This window comes from Enoplosus armatus, chromosome 2 (genome assembly GCF_043641665.1).
Source record: "Enoplosus armatus isolate fEnoArm2 chromosome 2, fEnoArm2.hap1, whole genome shotgun sequence".
Lineage (NCBI taxonomy): Eukaryota > Metazoa > Chordata > Actinopteri > Centrarchiformes > Enoplosidae > Enoplosus > Enoplosus armatus.
The window spans coordinates 15,082,156-15,097,514 of NC_092181.1; the positions used below are offsets into that span (position 1 = coordinate 15,082,156).

A 15,359-nucleotide genomic window follows, 5' to 3' on the forward strand; every position below is an offset into this window, starting at 1 on the left:
GTAACTTCCATACCAGCCGATATACTGTTCTCAAAACAGAGGCTTAAAAAAGCGGGGCTTAGTGTGATAAAACCTGGCTTGAGTGAGCCTAAGAAAGTGGTAATAAAGGTCTGAGCTCTTCTTTTTAATTAGCCATTAATGGCAGCATGTCTCAGCCTGAGGTGAAGCTAAACCTCAAAACTAGCTTGAGTGGAATCAAGCTAGTCTGGAGGGATGAGTTTCCATGGTAACTAAAATCTTATTGCAACCTCCTAAAGAAACAGGATTTCCTGAAAATAAGCCAGATATACTGAAATAAACCTGATTTAACAGAACGTTTGGCTTCACGATACAGCCCTCAGTGGTCATAGGTGAGTAATAACAAACATGGCGCTAAAGCCGATGTCACATTTCAAGATCAAATTGCACAAAATCATGGATGCAGTATCTGTGCAGCTTCTAACACAAACACAATCGCACCCCATACCTACAGTGCACACTGTCTTCATCAGTGCACGAGCCCGTTAACAACAAACCAACAAACGTGCCTACCGGCCTTCTATTGTTCAAGCCATGTGTTGTTCTGGTGTTTGGGCACATGTATGAAAATCAAAAAACTAGGTCAGCAACATTTGAGGGAGGAGAAGAGCAGAGTGCTGCATCTCGCATCTCTAAATGCAGCCATGGAGCGGTCCGCCTCAGCTCTGCTCTGCTCAGCTCTGTGGCCACGCAGGCTGCATTGCTATTCAGCCTCCATCTCTGTCTGTGCACGCCTCTTCTTCCAAATAAAATCTGTTCTGTTCTCATCAGCTCCAGACAATATCAGCGCTGTTACAAACATTTTGAAGTACGCGGATGTAGACTCTAAAGAGACAAAGCAGAGAATACTTATTACCTCAAATGAACCCTGTTCTTTCACTCACTTTACTTCTAATGGCCAACAACTGTGGCATGATGTTACTGTACAATGTTATATTATTTGGTTAAATCAGTGTTATAATATGAGAAATGACTGAAGATGTGTGCCTGTGTAATCACTGCTGAGTGTATAGTGATGTGTGTACCATAAACATGTTATCTAACATCCTCTGGAGTGAGCAGCTTGCCACTAAAGCTTACCTCTAATTTATCTTATAGAGGATTTGGTAAAGGAAATGATCATAGCATAACATGTTACATAAGAATTTTACTTGACTATCCTGCATAGTTGGGTAACATGGCACTGTGAAGTACATATGCTGACGGCGTCTGTTGACTGAGTCTGTACAGTCCTACATGACAGGATGTATAGTAGCTGCACAGTAAAGTTACCTGCGTAAAGCAAAGGCAAGCCAGCTGGAACAAGGTTGGAGGTTAGCAGCCAAACCATCTATGATGAGGACGTTCAAGTTCTCTGACAAATATGGTTCCAAAATAAGATGAAAAATACACTGCTCATGACTAGCTTGGACTATCTCATCATGTAATAATGGCATACAAAGATAAAAACATCTTTATGGGGGGGTTATGGGTAACCAGCATAACACATAAGCTAAGATATGAGACTAAATCAGTTTCAGAACATTGGTTTTTAGAATTTCCGTATCATACTCATGTTTTAGTCCAATCATATAAATCACAGCTCACCATTTTGCGAACCATGCTGCAAATGTTTTAGAATACTACATTTATTTGTCAGTCACAATAATGTTATTGGGCAACACAGTACTGTTTTTTCGTATCAATCTCCAATTAAACTGCTCAACAATAATGTAACACTGACAGAAACAAATCCAGACTTGTTCTTCAATGGTCTCCCACTTGACTTTAATATAGAACGGACTGGTGAAATACATCTGAAAATCTTAAACAGTGTGCATTTGAAAATAAGTGTACATGATTGATTGATGTAGCTTTCAGGGCTGAATCTTAGTTGGGTGACAATTTTCTGAATGTATAAATTCATCTTGTTCACTTTACTAACTTTTCCAACATTTTCCAGCACTGTTCAAATATCTCCCTGAATAATCATTTTGCAATAATTGAAACATTAACTGTATCCAGGTTTTTGGTCAAAAACGTTGTGCTATTTTCATTTTATCAGTACCAGCTGGTCTACTGTAAGGGGGGAGGGGGAGCTGCACGTAGTAAAGGGAGCAGGTGAGTTAAAAGGTACTATAAACGCAATATGGCTGCATTATTAATGGCAGATGGTGTAAGATGAACACAGATCATAAACGCAGGGGGCTGAGGCTGCTGTAGAGGAAATTTCCTCTTCCTCGTTGGAAACGTAGGCTTCCATCAGGAGGGTGATATATAGTGATCAACTCCTCCAGTTAGGATGCTAAAGTGGGAGACACTGGGTAACTGGGACCACATCTATCTCTCTCTCTCTCTCTCTCTGTTTTGGCTGAAAGTCAACCCATGATGCAGACATCTGTGTACACTGGCTACGGGGTGCTGGGCAGACTGCAGGTCAGGTAGAGCATGACCACACAGGTACAAAAACACGTCCATGAGTGCGCGCATACACGCAGCTTGATCTCTGTGTGTGTGTCTCTCTCAGGGGTGAGGAATTCCCTGCCTGTGTCTGATAACTGACCGCAGCTCTGTGCTCGGCTGGGGAATGTGTCATCGCCAACTACATGGTCTGCTGTCGCATTACCGAGTGTGTATTTCTGTCACGCGGGAGGAGGAGGAAGAGGAGGATTTGGGGAGGGGTGAGAGAGGTAGAGATGGAGGGGGTGGGTTACCAAATCTCACCATTTCACACACCCCGGTGCATTTCACCCCGGTCCAGTTTACAATATGAGGGCTCCTCACCCTCCTCTGGCACCCAAAGGTCGAAATGCAACATCAGCGGCTGGCTGCACAGGATGGAGGCAAAATGACGACACGCTCGTTTCGACATCTTCTTTCGCAATCACAAAACGGCAGCAGGGCTTCAGATGTGGGATTAAAACAAACAGGATGCCATCGCACAGACCTGCATGATACGTGATAGCGTATTTGCCCCCCCCCATATCACAGGATTCATGGCTACACTATCAGCAGCGTGCACACGCACACTTACAAAAACGCACAGACACCAGACACACAGAGCCCGGAATCCGCGTCCCTAAGCCGAGGCGGCCTATTACATAACGGGCTGACATTTCTTACAGAGATGATGCCAGATGATTAAACAAAATATGCTTCCTTACTTCCCCAGCTCCTCGAACAGCTGATATTCGTCGGTAAATCTCGTGCAGATCGTTAACGCCATCCTGAAGGAGGTGCCAAGGGGTGTGCGGAGACGCGGATAAGGTGCACTCACAAACAATATCCACCACACACAGTCGTCTACGCCGCACGGTTTTGTCCTGGCCAAACGGAGGGATTCATGCACCGCTGAAGCGCATCGGCGGGAGCTCTGGTGGGATGATTTCTGCGGCAAATACACTGCCTGCGCGAGGGCTTCAGTCTGGACGAGGGGGGCTTCCGGCTTTATCGTTTGCAGTTTCTGTAGTTTCTTCACATGCAGCGGCTTGTCACAGCTCGCGGACGCAGCATTTTGTGTGCATTCCGGTGTCTCTGGTGCGTGTCCGTCCAGCGTTGTGAGGAGGGTTGTCTCTCTGCGCGCATCAGACGCCGCACTACCGCACCTACCCCCTGCTGTGCGCTCAGTCCCGCCCCTTTCCCCGCATCCCCACACAGGCCACTTATAAACAAAGAAAAATAATACTAACAATATAATAACAAAAAGTTGATTATTTAAGCATTTATTAAGTTATTTCCAATTCAAGGCTGTATCTTCTGTGGCTCTGGAGAGACATTTGTTATCCGGATGATGTCATAATTTTGGCTTTTTTTAAATTAAGGACTAATCAATGAATCAACCATTTGTTTGAGTTTTAAACACATGCACATTAACTAGGCAGATCTAATGAGTCTAATGAAAGACACTATAAAGTTGCATTATGGCAATTGATGGATCCAGAATTCCTGCAGCCTTACCCACACTGCTAAAAGTCAGGAATTTGTTTCTTCAATCTTTCTTTTTTTTTTTTTTTTTGGACAGACAAAACAAAAAAAATACCATTTTCAATTTCTTCACTTCACTTTTTTTTTTATTATTAATCAATAAGTTTTCAGTAGAGATAAAGAAGATAAACTTACATTTTATAAATACATCAATAAATATGAAATAACACATTGGTTGTTGACAAGATAACAGTGCCAAATTACATCAGAGAGTAACAACAAACACAAGTGACACACAAATAATCACAGACTTGTTAATAAATAACATGTTTGATACAAACATACATTCTGTTGTCTTTTCCAACAGCTGAACAGGACATTAAGTGGTCCTCTGGTGTTAAAATGAGATGAGCGTGATGGCTTCATCATCTTATCAGACAAATACCTTTTGGTACTTTTTATTTGTCTTTGCAGTAAACTGCTCAGACCCATGAAACACACTCTCCCGGTCTGTTCAGCGTCTTCTGCTGCAGAGAAAAGAAACAACAATAGAATAATTAATTTGAGGATCAAAAGTGAACGCTGGCATTTTCTGTTACATTATCCAGTTAAATCATGAAATTATTGTGTTTGAGTGACCTTATGTGGTATGATTGCCCTGTACTTACTTGGACATGAACCTCTGAATCACTTTCTTCACCCAGGTAGCTTCTGGATCCAGGCAAATCTCCTGGCCTGTCTTTTTCAGAGTGGCACTGCAACACCAAGCAAGAAACAAAGACTCAGTCAGAGCAAGTTGATGAAACCGACATGTGACAATGGCTAAATCTCAAAGTATCAACATCATCACTGTCTAGATGGGATGAAGGCTTTGAAATGAGCTCTTACATGATCTCAGTCTCCTCGCAGTGGGAGTTGGCAGGAATCAGCTCCACCTTCCCAATGTGGCGGCCGATGGGTTTGCTCTCTGTCCGGATGCAGCGACAGTGCTGATCCACTCCCAGGCTTCTCAGGCTCATCCCTGTTAGGAGACAGGAGTCACATATGGTCAGAAAGTGCAACAGCGTGTGTTGATAAAATTGAGGAAACAAGGAGAGCAGCATATGCTCTGCAGAGAGAGTAACCTGATTAACAGCATGGCTCATAAACATAAAGTTCATTTAATTATTGAATGACAAAATAGACTTACCTTCACTGATGGCCAGGAAGGCCAGGAGCACCACGATAGAGGTGACAATGACTCTGCTGCTCTTCATTTTGCCTTTTTACAAATTCTACAACAATTAACGTGAAACACTTCCTCTCAGAAAGCCGTCTGATGAAGCCTGAAGCACTGTGTAAAAGTAAAGAAAGTATTTTTTTTCCTTTGTACTTTTCTTTTTCGTGGTTCAGCTGTCCTCTTGCTCTGCTGTTTGAATCTAGCACTAAAGAGAAGAGTCTCTCCTTTATATTGCTCCTGGAAATGAGTCATTTCCCTAACATCAGGCAGGTTGCGCAAGATGGGACTCTTAGCAGCTGAGTGGGAATTTTCACTGTAAGGTATTTGACTGACACCTCTGATTTATCAAGAATACTCACGGGTCAACATTTGTCACAGGTACAGAGTTCTCATTTGGAAAAACACTGTGACTAAAAATCATTTAAGAATCGGTTGATTGGATGGGAATGCTTTGATGTTGATGGTCTATTGCATCCTTGCTCGCACCACGGCCATGGATTGATCAACTGTCAGCTGATTCAGAGATGACAAAAAATTTCACCTTCAGAAAAGTGGAATTTATTGTGCCAAGAGTTCATTCATTCATGAACTTTGTGTTGGCATGTCTCTCACATACTCAGACAGCTACTTGTTATCATGTTTCAGTGGCTGTCAACAGCTGCATGCACTGTCATGTTCATTGCTGTTAAAGTTAAATAATAGCAAGTTGTCATTATGGTTGATGTGACTTGGTTTACACAAACGAGCCTAGCTGGAGTTTGGATTTTTTCTTTTAAATACGTAGCATATTACATTCAAAGATATGAGTGCATTTTTTTTTTGATATTTAGAAAGACATAGAAAGAAACACTAAATATAACCACAAAGAGAAACATTTGAGTTTGTAAAATCCCATTTATGCATCCTAGATTAAAAGCACATTATTGCAAGACAATTATGACACTCGTAAAAAAAAAATGTCATACGCTGCTGGCTCATGCGTGCGACATTCCTAAAGCAACAGCAGGCAATGTGTCAAAAACCTTCATGGGACTGAAGCCTGATGCAACCTCAACAAGCTCAAACACAGCTGCCCTCATCACGTCACTGCAGCAGAAGGAAGTATGGAGTAACTTCTGTACAGTGGGGGCTAATCTTGTGGTTTTGACCCACTAATTCTTTAATTGTTACCCCACTTGAATAATACGTGCCAATTGAAAGCTTTTGGACAGGAGACAAAATGATATCTGTGAAGAGTACAACACTTTTTATTTCAGTTTTAGTTATTTCTTTATCAAACAGGAACTAAAATTAATCTCAGGCCGGAAATGTTTACCAAATCTCCTCGAGAACTATACTATATGTCCTTTTGTGGTCATCTCTGCTTTGACTGTACTGAAAAGGAAACCAGAGGTGAGCATCACATTTAGTTACACATAGCATGTGATGACCTTCACTGGAAAGTTTCTGATTTAACATTGTTACTGTTGTGGTTAATGCCAAACATGTAGTGAGACAAGTGAAAATGGCATGACAGGCAGCATATGACCATTTTTATCTATTGGTCTTCCCCCAAATTTACCCTGTGGCGCCGCGGGTTACTAATATCAGATGGTCTTTCTAGAATGGAAAATATAGTGAAGAGAAGTGAAGTGTTTAGGGTTGAAATGCTTTTATGGCATTTCATGTTTTCATGTACATAACAATGACAAAGACAAATTGGGAATATTTTCATTCATGTAACTGATTTGCAAGATTAATTTTGTAGACCAGAACACACACACACACACACACACACACACACACACACACATGCACAATAGAGGAAACAGGCTCTAGCTTTATGGGATCATAGAGGAAGTGTGAGGAAATCTTATTTGACAGCATGATACATAGATGTTTGGATATTCCTAAACTCCCCCCTTGACTTCAGCAAAAACATTCATCATTGCAGAGTAGAAAGCCACTAAAATGTGGTAAATATTCAGACTAAACACCAAGTGGCCCAGCATCGTGATCATGGTTTATCATTTACAGTAATAGCATGTTACTATAAATCTAAGAGGGATCACAGTAACGAGATGGCTGTGCCAGTTGGTAGTTTGCCATTCATTTTAGTGTAGGTATTCAAGGTCTCCAGAGGTTGAATCCTAGTTACCTTGGTGATCCCCTGACATTTCCTCTAATCCCACTAGTGGGTAAAATATTTCACTTTTTCAGTGAAACATCTCAACATCTATAAGACGGACAGTCCCATGCAGGCATGAAAACAGTCAATATTTTTTCACATATTGCCTTCTTCAGCATTGGTATGACTTGCATAACATTGCGTAGTGCGTTAAGGTATAGCATAGCATTCTATAGCATATATACAAGAGTATAGTGTTGTAGTGTACAATACTGAACATTTAGAGAAAGGTTGCTTATGTCCTGACAGGCACTCGGCCTGATAACATTCACTATCACTGCCTTATCACAAAGATTGGTTTACAGCATAGGCACACGCACACAAAACACTGCACACTGATATGCAAGTACAAAAGAGTGAGTTCATGAGGATGAAAACACGAGCCTGAAAAGTCAGGAATGAATCATAAATTGGTCATCGCCCATTGTTTTTCTTCTTCCATGTGTTTGAGAGGTAAGTTGACCTGTATGCTTAAGTATAAACATGCTCCATTGTAATAGCAAACAATAAGTTTCAGCTGAACTAGGGTTGGACTGTTGTTAATGCTGATGACATATAACATGAGGAAGTGAGAGCCTGCAAAAAGGAGACTCTGAGACGGCCAGCCTCTAGGGATTACGGGAAATGTTAGGGGTTTTTTAGATTTACATATAGCTGGAGGAGGGGTTGAAGATTGACTCCTTTTTCCCCTCACTGAGTAGGGGTATCTATCTGAGGTTGGGAGGCCCTCAGGGAGTGTGTGACAGCGTTTATCTGACGTTAAGCATCATGCCAGGACAGGCTGGCTTGTCATATCCTACCCCTATGACAACTATAGATGATATGCAAAGACTTTCAACCTTATTTTTGCATGTACAGTACAGCACACACACAGTATATATCTAAAATGAATTGAAATAATAATAATACATTTATATTTCTTATATTTCTTTTTTAATCAAACAGAATATTTTAAAATACTGAAATACAACAGAGAAGATACGCACAGTTGGTTTGGCACAGATTCCAAATTCCACTGACTGCTAACTGAGCACAGCTGCAAACACAAAGAGACGATGTTCACAGGGAAGTGATCTTCCCTCATAATTAAATGTTTAAGAATACAATATTGGAAGATGTTGCCTCTTGTTTAACCAGATGAATCCCATTGAGATTAAGAATCTCTTTCTCAAGGAAGAACCGGCCAAAGACAGTCAGCAGCATAAATGAAAACACATAGTTAAAGACAGTAAACACAAAAGGATACAAAATACAAGCATAGGGAACTCATACTTCAAAAGAGAAATTTCTAGGAGTCAGTTGCGTAACCAGGTAAATCAAAAACCTCGACATCCTAAGCAATCTGCCTCTAATTCTTTCATTTTGGCTTTAAAAGCGTTTAACAAGATGAATTATTTGAGTTTCAAGTCATTCCATGCCGAGAGTGCAGATTACACACGTCCTTTTCCACTTTCCATCTGGGACTTGCTAAACAGTGCAAAGGGGTGGAGTAGATACACGTAGCTTGTTTGGCACAGATATCCTAATTCCAGATAACTGACTTCTACTGCAATAATAAAGAGAATATTTTATAGGAAAATGATGAAAAAAAGGGTTATAACATATAACATATAAAAATGTCACCCTGGCTTGCTAGATAGACCAGTGCAGTGAGATGGAGCAGAAAATCATCAAAAATTAATTCTGTAAAAAAGATTAAGCAGGGAGAAGAATATTCTAGTTTCTAGAAAATGTTAGTTTAGTCATTATAGCTTAATCAATCAAAATAACCAGCAATACATGAGAATTGTTTCCTTCTGGGTCCAAAATATGTGAACCCACCCTTTTATCCAGAGTTCCTTGGAATAAGGGAGGGGGGGGGGCAGAAAAGGGGTATTGACAGAGCAGACTTGCATCACAGTTTGCAGCTGCGTAGGGAAGAGCTGAGCTTTATACAAATGATTGAAGTCTACTGACTGCACTACTTGTATCTTCGACTTCAGCCTCAAAGCAGATATGTCTGTCTTCACTATTGTGGCACTCCTGGTTTTCCTGGCAATCCCTGAGGGTGAGTCTAATCTGTTAGAATATAAGAATAGTTATTCATTACTCTCTTTGTTGCAGCATGCATGCACTTCTGTGATTTGTGTCAAGTGCCTGTTTGTGATCTGCATTCGTCAATCAGCAGTAAAAGTTTACCTTGTTTCTGGCCAGATATTTATGTCCTTCTGACCTCTCACAACTTCAGGTACCAGTCTGGGGGACATTCTGCGATGTCAATGCATCACCAAGGAGAAAAGGCCCATTGGACGTCACATAGGACAGGTGGAGGTGATCCCTGCCTGCTCCTACTGCAACAACATTGAGATTATGTAAGCCCTGGGGCCAAAGGTCAACAGTTGTTCTGTTAATGAGGTGTCTGGGTCTGGTGTAATATTACGAGGTCTTACGGGAAATATTGCTGTGTCTGATATCTCTGAACTGTCTTTGATCCTGCAGTGCCACTCTCAAAAAGGATGGGCGAAAGATTTGTCTGGACCCGGATGCTCCTTGGGTCAAAAAAGTGCTTGTGAAGAAACTGGCTGAGTAAGTCCATATTCACTATATAACAGACCTTACTTGAACAAGAAGAATTTGAATTTGTCATGTTCAGGGTAAACACTTGAAAGCAATAGGACTACACAGTCTGAGGCACAACTTTCTACACAAGTGGATTTTATTATTTTAGTGTTGAAGGCGACTCTGGCTATTTTATGGCAGTAGTATAAACAGTTATTCATCCTGTTTACAGGGTAAGATGAGGAAGTTTGCAGAAGAGAATTTAAGTGATCACTTTCCAGGAAGCTGGTTAACCATTAGTCATTAACTGGTTAAATGAGTGGGGCGAGCCCGAAAAAAAGAGGAGTCAGCTTTTACAGACACGAATGGAGCAACAGTCCCAGTCTAATTTACTTACTTTTTTTTAACTTACTCTAAACTGAAAACAAATTTGAAAATGTATCACGTTCCATTTCAAGCCACAGTATTGAATTTCAAATTGTGTCATAAACATTTTAATTCATTCAGCAAGTCAAGTCAAGTCATCTGCTACCAATTTCAATATTCAGTAGTGAAGTGAGATTGCGTACCCTATAATATATGTACATTTTTTTTCTCTGTTGGCAGACTCCTTGAAGAACAAACCCTCACAGATTTGTCTCAGATGGAAAGAATGGCCTTTTAGAGACACAATTTCATCACCACTGACGTTCAAAGTTTGTTTTGCATGATGAGAAAGATTCATGTGGTAGCTTTGATACTCAAGAGGTTGTGCTTAGATCATGTACCCAACTTTTCAATTTTAAAAGAGTGCCAGTGAGAAAGGAAGGCATGAGGTGACACAAACCTATATTCTGAACAGTATGTTAAACACTGTATGTCTACTAACGTTTATCTACTAATTTTTGTAAGCAAATAAAATATTGTATTTGAAATGTGCAGCAGGCTAAATGTAACGAATTGTGATAAAAATAATTCAAAGTCATGTGTACGCCTATTTCTTCAAAAAGATACATACACATTTTTATCTAAAATATTAAAGACAATGATTGTGAATAAATTTTGACATTACTTACAAAGCTAAAGTCGGTTAATGACTCTCTCAGTCCTTCTCTTTTGAGATTATTTTTTCATTTTAATTTCCTCCATAGTCAGTAGTGTGTGGTAGGGTAAAGCAGCACAAGTCATGGTTTAAATCCAACCACCAATCCAAACAGTTATGTTAATTTATTGTGACTTTGTAGAACAACTAGCAATGAAAAAGAACAATGAACAATAGAATAATATAGACCTTTAATACACAGTATTTTAAAATGTTGACTAGTGTCACATTTTTCTATCTTTGAATGTAATATGCTATTCTCGTTTGTGTAAACCAAGTCACATCAACCACAATGATGAAAATTGGTATGTAAACCAAAGACAACATGCTAAATTTGATATTTCTTATAACATTCAGACATGATGTCTGATGATTTTGTCTCTTGAGAGAACATACAATATAACTCTAAAAAACTGTCTGGAAGAGCGCTGTCCCACTAAACACTGCTCTGTCCCTTCACATTTTGAATGTCCTGCATCATAGAGACATAAACATTGTGTGTTTGTCCACCCCACTTTTGTTCTTTGGGGAGGCCTTTTTGATGTTTGCGATAGAGAAAACACAATAAAATGTCCTGAAAATACAACTGGGAAAACAACTTTTCAAACAGTGTTTCTTGGGTTGTGTCGCGTAGGACAGCGTACCTGCAAAGTCAGAATGAATTCTCAGTGGAAGGACATCGCCACCTTTTGGACATCAGAACTCATTAGCAGCTACTGACATTGTATCATTTTAGCGCAACATTACTTCAAAATTAACCTTTTTCATTGTTATCAATATTATTTTCAAGGAAAACATTTGGCTGCTGTATAAGCTGCAAGAGCCAGCAACAACATGACATTGCTGTTCCTGGCCCAGCTTCGAGAAATGCAATCTCAAACTCCATCATATCGTGTTGCTTCTGACAAAGGCTTCTCAGTACAAGAAAAGGTTACCTGTTTTTTTGTGATGTTTATTCTAGAGAAACTATTCTAATCTATTCGAGCAATTATCATAAAAAACAGAAATAAATAAAGCAGTGACGAGGACAAACCAATCCTATCATAGAATGGGAGTTGGATAAAGGAGGAAATTAAGAGCGTTTTGAAATAGTAGTTGGTGTTGAGTTAAAAAAAAATTGTGAAATACAGTATGTCGCAATGTCAGACAGTTCTTAATCTCATGTCTGCTTTAGTTCCTTTGCCTGACGCTAACTCTCCAGACTTGTTCTGCAGTAACCCTGGTGCTCTCACCATTCCTCAGGAAATCAAAAAGGCAGGCTGGGGTTTATAACATGCAGGAACCTGCAGGCAGAGCCTGGCCTGCTATGGCTGGTGGGAACACTGGACAATCTGGTAGGAAATTAAGGGATGAGCTGGTATAATCACGACCAAGCTGATGACAGAGGGAGTAACAGGTCTGCAGGTGGCCGCATGGGTGAAGTGACGGGGAAAAGGGTTTGCCTGTTTGTTTCTGCCTGCCTGTTACTGACTCTTGCCTACATGCGATCTCAAGGGATGTAGTGTAGAGTATACACAACCTTTTATTTTATTCTTGTGATCATATATATATATATATATATATATATATATATACACACATATACATACACACACACACAGTGGGGCAAAAAAGTATTTAGTCAGCCACCAATTGTGCAAGTTCTCCCACTTAAAGGATGAGAGGTCTCCAATTTTCATCATAGGTATACCTCAACTATGAGAGACAAAATGAGAAAAAAAATCCAGAAAATCACATTGTCTGATTTTTAAAGAATTTATTTGCAAATTATGGTGGAAAATAAGTATTTGGTCAATAACAAAAGTTCATCTCAATACTTTGTTATATACCCTTTGTTGGCAATAACAGAGGTCAAACGTTTTCTGTAAGTCTTCACAAGGTTTTCACACACTGTTGCTGGTATTTTGGCCCATTCCTCCATGCAGATCCCCTCTAGAGCAGTGATGTTTTGGGGCTGTCGCTGGGCAACACAGACTTTCAACTCCCTCCAAAGATTTTCTATGGAGTTGAGATCTGGAGACTGGCTAGGCCACTCCAGGACCTTGAAATGCTTCTTACGAAGCCACTCCTTCGTTGCCCGGGCGGTGTGTTTGGGATCATTGTCATGCTGAAAGACCCAGCCACGTTTCATCTTCAATGCCCTTGCTGATGGAAGGAGGTTTTCACTTAAAATCTCACGATACATGGCCCCATTCATTCTTTCCTTTACACGGATCAGTCGTCCTGGTCCCTTTGCAGAAAAACAGCCCCAAAGCGTGATGTTTCCACCCCCATGCTTCACAGTAGGTATGGTGTTCTTTGGATGCAACTCAGCATTCTTTCTCCTCCAAACACGACCAGTTGAGTTGTTACCAAAAAGTTCTATTTTGGTTTCATCTGACCATATGACATTCTCCCAATCCTCTTCTGGATCATCCAAATGCTCTCTAGCAAACTTCAGACGGGCCTGGACATGTACTGGCTTAAGCAGGGGGACACGTCTGGCACTGCAGGATTTGAGTCCCTGGCGGCGTAGTGTGTTACTGATGGTAGCCTTTGTTACTTTGGTCCCAGCTTTCTGCAGGTCATTCACTAGGTCCCCCCGTGTGGTTCTGGGATTTTTGCTCACCGTTCTCATGATCATTTTGACCCCACGGGGTGAGATCTTACGTGGAGCCCCAGATCGAGGGAGATTATCAGTGGTCTTGTATGTCTTCCATTTTCTAATAATTGCTCCCACAGTTGATTTCTTCACACCAAGCTGCTTACCTATTGCAGATTCAGTCTTCCCAGCCTGGTGCAGGTCTACAATTTTGTTTCTGGTGTCCTTTGACAGCTCTTTGGTCTTGACAATAGTGGCGTTTGGAGTTGTGGACAGGTGTCTTTTATACTGATAAAGAGTTCAAACAGGTGCCATTAATACAGGTAACGAGTGGAGGACAGAGGAGCCTCTTAAAGAAGAAGTTACAGGTCTGTGAGAGCCAGAAATCTTGCTTGTTTGTAGGTGACCAAATACTTATTTTACCGAGGAATTTACCAATTAATTCATTAAAAATCCTACAATGTGATTTCCTGGATTCTTTCCCCCCATTCTGTCTCTCATAGTTGAAGTGTACCTATGATGAAAATTACAGGCCTCTCTCATATTTTTAAGTGGGAGAACTTGCACAATTGGTGGCTGACTAAATACTTTTTTGCCCCACTGTATATATATATACACATATTTGGCTGGTTGTGAGGTGAGGCTCTCCATTTTAAAAAGTGGGTTTGTGTTCCAAACCTTACTTATGGTCATGAGCTTATAGTAGAGATCGAAAGAATAAGATTACAGACTCAAGTCACACATCATGATGCCTCAATGTGGAGGTACTGTATAGCCCAGAGGCAGACCCAGAACAAGGGACACATCCCATCTAACCCACTGTCAATGGTTTCCACAATGAAAATGGTAATGCTGTGACACTATTTTGCAAACATTAAAAAGTTCTCTTTTTTCATTTCCCCATTATCTTGCTATGCCACTTACTTAATTGTTTGATTAATATTTATCTAAGGAGAGACAGTATGGCAATAAAACTAATTGTTTTTTTCTCAGTTTAAAAAAATATGCAATAATTGTGTCATTAGACTAAGAGGTATTTGTATGTACTTTGAAAGAAAGCAATAACCCTGAATGGGAGAGAGACATCATATTTAAAAAAAAAAAAAAAAAAAAATGTAAATCTTATTGTTATATTGCAAGGATGGTGGAGAACAAAGGGGACATTTAGAGCAACATGTGTTGTGAAAGGCACTGAAGTAATACTTTACCTCAGTATGTCGGGCTAGGCTGGATGCAGGCAGAGATGTGAGAGGGAGTTTGGACTACAGCACCACATGCGTTTTACATTGGATTTAAGTGGTTAACAATAATGTTAGCAGCAGTGTACGTCCACCAGGTTAACGCCCACTTTTGGGAAGCGGAAGACGGACCAGCTCTCTTGTTTGTTTCGTGGTCTCTTGCCGTAAACTGGAAGCAATTGAACTCCATTTCGATGGCACATCTGCAGTCATCATGGATTGTTGTGAACTCTGGAGGCAGTGAGGGAAAAGTCGCTATCGCAGACATGTAAGGCTAGATAGATAGATAGATAGATAGATAGATAGATAGATGCTCTGAACATCGAACAGACGTGTTGATTCGTCTAACTATGGCAAACCGGTGAAAGGTAAGGCTTTTATCTTTGACGGACATGATGCTCTCCCGTGTTTGGTGATGTTGGAGCTGACGTTACTTACGCAAGGTTTGCAAATACCTAACCTAGCGTCAACTTACCTCGCTAGCTAACTTAACCGTCATTAATCGTAACGTTAGCAAACTTTCAACAGGCCCACGTGGAGATATTAATTACATGAAATGAAAATACAATAACATCAGAGAATTCAAGGCGTCATTTCCATCATGTCTTTTTTCG

General features: G+C 40.5%; 3 protein-coding genes across 14 annotated transcripts in view; 1 reads left to right on the forward strand and 2 right to left on the reverse strand.

The window, feature by feature from the left end:
* The window catches only part of camk2d2 (calcium/calmodulin-dependent protein kinase (CaM kinase) II delta 2), a 31,970-nt gene extending 28,585 nt beyond the window's left edge, over positions 1–3,385 (reverse strand). For all 12 annotated transcript variants that reach the window (XM_070917034.1, XM_070917026.1, XM_070916994.1 and 9 more), the window contains exon 1: positions 3,162–3,385. In XM_070917034.1, coding sequence (XP_070773135.1) covers positions 3,162–3,223 — 62 coding nt within the window. In that variant the 5' untranslated portion in view covers positions 3,224–3,385. The remainder of the gene's footprint in view (positions 1–3,161) is intronic.
* Positions 3,386–4,088: 703 nt separating this feature from the next.
* LOC139290768 (interleukin-8-like) lies at positions 4,089–5,328 on the reverse strand. Its single transcript, XM_070912630.1, has 4 exons — positions 5,111–5,328; positions 4,810–4,942; positions 4,590–4,676; positions 4,089–4,448 (listed from the first exon to the last, which is right to left on the reverse strand). Exons 1-4 carry the CDS (start codon positions 5,175–5,177, stop codon positions 4,436–4,438), a joined length of 300 nt encoding a protein of 99 aa, XP_070768731.1. The 5' UTR covers positions 5,178–5,328; the 3' UTR covers positions 4,089–4,435.
* A 3,879-nt stretch (positions 5,329–9,207) lies between these two features.
* On the forward strand, positions 9,208–10,809 carry LOC139292641 (interleukin-8-like). Its single transcript, XM_070915007.1, has 4 exons — positions 9,208–9,354; positions 9,535–9,658; positions 9,786–9,872; positions 10,452–10,809. The coding sequence occupies exons 1-4, from the start codon at positions 9,303–9,305 to the stop codon at positions 10,507–10,509; spliced, it is 321 nt and encodes a 106-aa protein (XP_070771108.1). The 5' UTR covers positions 9,208–9,302; the 3' UTR covers positions 10,510–10,809.
* Positions 10,810–15,359: the final 4,550 nt, after the last annotated feature.

Excerpts from the sequence above, each read along its gene's own strand:
- LOC139290768 (XM_070912630.1), bottom strand. The coding sequence starts at position 5,177 with ATGAAGAGCAGCAGAGTCATTGTCACCTCTATCGTGGTGCTCCTGGCC. Across the intron at positions 4,943-5,110 it reads CTTCCTGGCCATCAGTGAAG|GGATGAGCCTGAGAAGCCTG; the intron begins GTAAGTCTATTT and ends GTCTCCTAACAG. Across the intron at positions 4,677-4,809 it reads TGCGAGGAGACTGAGATCAT|TGCCACTCTGAAAAAGACAG; the intron begins GTAAGAGCTCAT and ends TTGGTGTTGCAG.
- LOC139292641 (XM_070915007.1), top strand. The coding sequence starts at position 9,303 with ATGTCTGTCTTCACTATTGTGGCACTCCTGGTTTTCCTGGCAATCCCT. Across the intron at positions 9,355-9,534 it reads TTTCCTGGCAATCCCTGAGG|GTACCAGTCTGGGGGACATT; the intron begins GTGAGTCTAATC and ends TCACAACTTCAG. Across the intron at positions 9,659-9,785 it reads TGCAACAACATTGAGATTAT|TGCCACTCTCAAAAAGGATG; the intron begins GTAAGCCCTGGG and ends TTGATCCTGCAG.